The sequence below is a fragment of the Orycteropus afer genome, unplaced genomic scaffold (assembly GCF_000298275.1).
Source record: "Orycteropus afer afer isolate SDZICR_OR568_19922 unplaced genomic scaffold, OryAfe1.0 scaffold00006, whole genome shotgun sequence".
NCBI classification, from domain to species: Eukaryota; Metazoa; Chordata; class Mammalia; order Tubulidentata; family Orycteropodidae; genus Orycteropus; species Orycteropus afer.
Window position 1 is genome coordinate 22350982 of NW_006921593.1, and position 4478 is coordinate 22355459.

Consider the following 4478-nt stretch of genomic DNA (forward strand, 5'->3'; position numbering starts at 1 on the left):
CACTTCTTCCAGGACAGATTTGTTCCTTCTTCTGGGAGTTCTTGGTACTTTCAGTATTCTTCACCAACACCACAACTCAAAGGCATCAACGCTCAGTCTTTCCTATCACTGTCCAGCTTTCACATGCATATTTCACATGCATATGAGGCAACTGAAAATACTATGGCTTGGATTAGGCACATATTAGTCTTCAGACTAGGAACTCTGATAGCGTAGTGCCTAAGGCATTTGACTGCTAACCAGAAGGCTGGTGGTTCAAACCCACCAGACACTCCTCGGAAGGAAGGTTGGGCAATCTACTTCCGTAGTGATACCGCCTTGGAAACCCAAGGAGGGGTCACTATGAGTCGGGTCCGACTCGATGGCACATAATAACAACAGTCTTCAGGCTGACATCCCTCCTCCTCAGCACTTGAAAGAGGTCTTTTGCAGCAGATTTGCCTAGTGCAAATACAATGTCTGATTTCCTGACTGCTGCTTCCATGTACACAGAAAAGTATAATACATACCATTTACTAAAACAAACATTTGACTGAAGCTGAAGAACCGTATATACTTGTTGTGACTTACCTCCATATCTGACTTAAAGACAGACTAAGAATAGATCTCATGTGAACCCTGGGACTGCCTGTGTTTTATTAATACAATGCATATCTTATAGCCCTAACATATTAAAACAGCTTAGAAAGGTATCAAACACTAAAAGCCATCAAAGTTTCGATCGGTCATCATTGTTATCTATCTCCCTCTGGGCCTTCATTTCTTTACAGTAGCAGGATGCCTACCTGCGGTCCCTGTCAAATTCTAATTTAAATGACTTTATTATTATAAGACACAAATGGTTCCAACCAGTCCCTAAAGGATTAGGCCTCTGCCCATTCTATCAAACGTGAGTCAGGAAGAGAAAATACCATGGCTCAGGTACAGTGCCATTCCTGTCCCCACTGACCTTCAGAAAACCTTGACTGTTTATTACGAGTGAGCAAGAGCTACTTCTTCCGACTGTGCTCACTTCAAGTTAATTAACTATTTATACTGATGTTACAATTTTCAAGTGTCCACCCAGAAAAGTCCAAAAAATTAACTTTGATAAGCACATGATACAACTTTCACTTGTCTTTATTAAAGACAAAATGGCAAACTGACTTGATAACAGTTATTATGAGAATAAGATTGGCTTTCTCAGTTAGGAAAAGGTTACATTTTTCTTGATCTGTGTGGGCGTGTGTCCGCACAAATGTCTTTAATACATAACCCACATTTCCCCTCGCCCTGAGCAATGATAGAGAAAGATGTCTAACTGACATGAAAAGCACATTGGTGGTGTGGGGAGCAAAGAGGTGTCTGTGTTTGTGTGTGTTAATGGCCTCACAAGGTGAAGACAAACAACTAGTTAAACACCAACAAACAAGCACAAGCCTTGTTTAGGAACTGCTACTCTGCACTAGTGTTGGCTGTTACTGCTAATGCAGGATCATGTCTGCAGAGACAGCTGCCTTCCCTGTCCGCACCTCTTGTGCATCTCTCCCTGTTCCTTTTCCTTAGTGATCCTATGCTGGTCACATGCTTTTGTCATACTGCTTTTCTCTTCACTCACATCAAACACTGGTCTGCGGGTGTATAAAGTACACAGTATGGGTAGCCAATGGGAATAAACCCGAGACCACACCTGGGTCTGGAAGATGATATTCCTGCACGTGTTATTTGTATGTATTAGAAAAATGTCCGTATGCAGAGCTAACAGGCAGCAAAGGTAGGATAACTTCCTAGCCACAAATAAGCACCTTGAGGGAGTGGGTCACTGGGCCTGCGGGCTGGGGACCATGGTGGCAGGGGACACCAAGCTAAACTGGCAAAACATGGTAAAGAAAAATATTGTTCTACATCTTACTTTGAGTAGTGACTGGGGTCTTAAAAGCTTGCGAGCGGCCATCTAAGTGGCAACTATTGGTCTCTCCTCGACGGGAGCAAAGAAGAATGAAGAAAATCAAAAGACACAAGGAAACAGTTGGTCCAAAGGATTAATGGACCATGAGAACCCCAACCTATATGACCCTGAGACCAGAAGAACTAGATGGTGCCCGGTACCAATGCCAACCTCTCGGAAAGGGATCAGAATCGGAGATCCTGGAGAGAGTAGGAGAAAAGTGAACAAAACTCAAAACTTGTAACAGAAAAAAAAGACCAGGCTTACTGCTTTGACAGAGGCTGGTGAAACCCCAAGACTCCAGCCCCAAGTCACTGTTCAGGCCTGGAACTGAACAAGTGGCCAGGCGACTGCTCTCAGCCCAGCGACAGACAGGACTAGGACGTAAACGCGAGCACCAGGGAGATGCACTCTTTACAGCTGTCAACCTGGGGGTCAGAAGGGCAGCACTGGCACAGAGAGGAAGGCAGGGAGGCTAAGGCAGGAAGGGCATAGGGAAAGGGTGACCGCAGGAGGAAGTGGGCGGCGGGCTCGACACTGCGGGGAATGTCACCGTCTCACAGATCGTGCAGGAACTGTTGCATGCAAACGAATCTGCTCTGCAAAATTTCACCCAAATCACTCTAAAAGGATACACTACGCTATGCTGAGTTGTCATGGGAACGAATTCTGGAAGCTTAACGCTTATTGCCCTCCCAGATGCACGCACATCACAAACCATTAACAATCTGACCACATCAGCGACTGGGAGTTAATTACAATACGCCAAGAGGGCCGAAACTGTACGGAAGCCACCGAGCTGTTAGACTTCATTGCCCCCCGTTCTCGCTCTGGGTGGGCCAAGCCAGCGGTGCGGGGTCGGCGGAAGCAGAGTTCAGAAGCCTAATAAACCCAACCTGTGCCAAGGAAAAAAAGCCACCTGCGCACGGGCCACGGGGCGTGGCTGCCAGGTGGCCCGGGGACCGGGGGGCTGTGACCAAGTGTCCGGACCACGCTGCCCTCGAAAAGACCGGGCCCGAAGGCTGCGCCTGGGAGCCGGCTGCGGCTGCCGGGCTCCACACGCCCAGTTCCTGCGCCCGCCTCAGGACCCGTTACCCCGGAGACGGGCGCCGCCCGGACCCGCCGCGACCCCGCGGTTCTCTCAGCCCGACCCGGCTTACTACCTCGAGCTCCTGATTCTCGCACTGATCCAGCATCTTTTTGAAACTGACGGCATTTTCCGCCATTACCGCCACTGGCATCTTCCCCACCGGTCCCGCCGCCGCACTTTCCCGAAAGCCAGACCCGAGACCGTCCCCAGAGACGTCGTACCGGCGACGACGTAAAAAGCCTCAGTTGCCAGCAAGCACTTCTGCGCAGGCGCGCCGTGACTTTCGGCGCGTCGTGTGACGTCACTGAGGCCGGGAGGAGTCTGAGCCGCTCTGGCCGACCTCTCGGTGCTCTGGAGGACCTGCGCGGCCTCCCTGGAAGTCGGTGTCAGGAGTTAAGGGCAGGTCGGGGAAGGGAGTTTTCTGTCTGTGCGGGGCCGCCTTAAGAGGAAGTCTTTTGAACAGAACAAGGGGATATGGCTTGGTTTAAAATCAGGAAAGGTGTGTGTTGGAGTTATATACTTTCACCATACTTATTCAATCTGTATGCTGAGCACATACGCTTAGAAGCTGGGCTGTATGAAGAACAGGGCGTAAGGATTGGAGGAAGACTCTTTAACAACCTGCCATGTGCAGATGACACAGCCTTGCTTGCTGAAGCATTGACTGATGAAATCAAAAACTACAGTCTTCAGTATGGATTACACCTCAACATAAGGAAAACAAAAATCCTCACAAGTAGACCAAAAAGCCAAACAAAACAAACCCACTGCCATTAAGTTAATTAAGTTAATTCCAACTGCCCCCACAGAGTTCCTCAGGCTGTAAATCTTTGCAGAAGCAGACTACCTTGTCTTTCTCCAGTGGATTAGTTGTGGGTTTGAACTGCTGAGCTTCTTTTAGTTAGCAGCTCAATGCTTTAACCACAGAGCCACCAAGAAGCAGAATCATGATAACTGGATAAAAGATTGACATTGTCAAGGATTTAATTTTACTCGGATCCATAATCAATGCCCATGGAAGCAGCAATCAAGAAATCAAATAATGTATTGTGCTAGGCAAATATGCTGCCAAAGACATGACTTTGAAGATTAAGGTGGCATAGTGCCTAAGCTTCCAAATGAAACAGGACCCAGGCCAAGATGCTGCCTGCCCACTGTTACTGTTTCACAGTTTAGCAGGTGCCAGATTAGAGACAGTGGCTGGCTTAGAGGAGAAGCAAGTCTTAGGACAGGCTCCTTGGGGCTTTTCCTTACTGTCAGCGTTCTCTTTTCCTCTCCAGCCTTGAGTTACAATACTGAAGTATATTCTATGGGAGCTCTGGTAGCACAGTGCCTAAGGCACTTGACTGCTAACCAGAAGGCTAGTGGTTCAAACCCACCAGCCACTCCTCAGAAGGAAGGTTAGGCAATCTACTTCTGTAGTGATACTGCCTTGGAAACCCAAGGAGGGGTCGCTATGAG

General features: G+C 48.2%; 1 protein-coding gene across 1 annotated transcript in view; it reads right to left on the reverse strand.

The window, feature by feature from the left end:
- The window catches only part of COPS8 (COP9 signalosome subunit 8), a 24430-nt gene extending 21262 nt beyond the window's left edge, over positions 1–3168 (reverse strand). Inside the window, exon 1 of the mRNA XM_042781011.1 lies at positions 3091–3168. Within this exon, the coding sequence (XP_042636945.1) occupies positions 3091–3168 (78 nt within the window). The remainder of the gene's footprint in view (positions 1–3090) is intronic.
- Positions 3169–4478: the final 1310 nt, after the last annotated feature.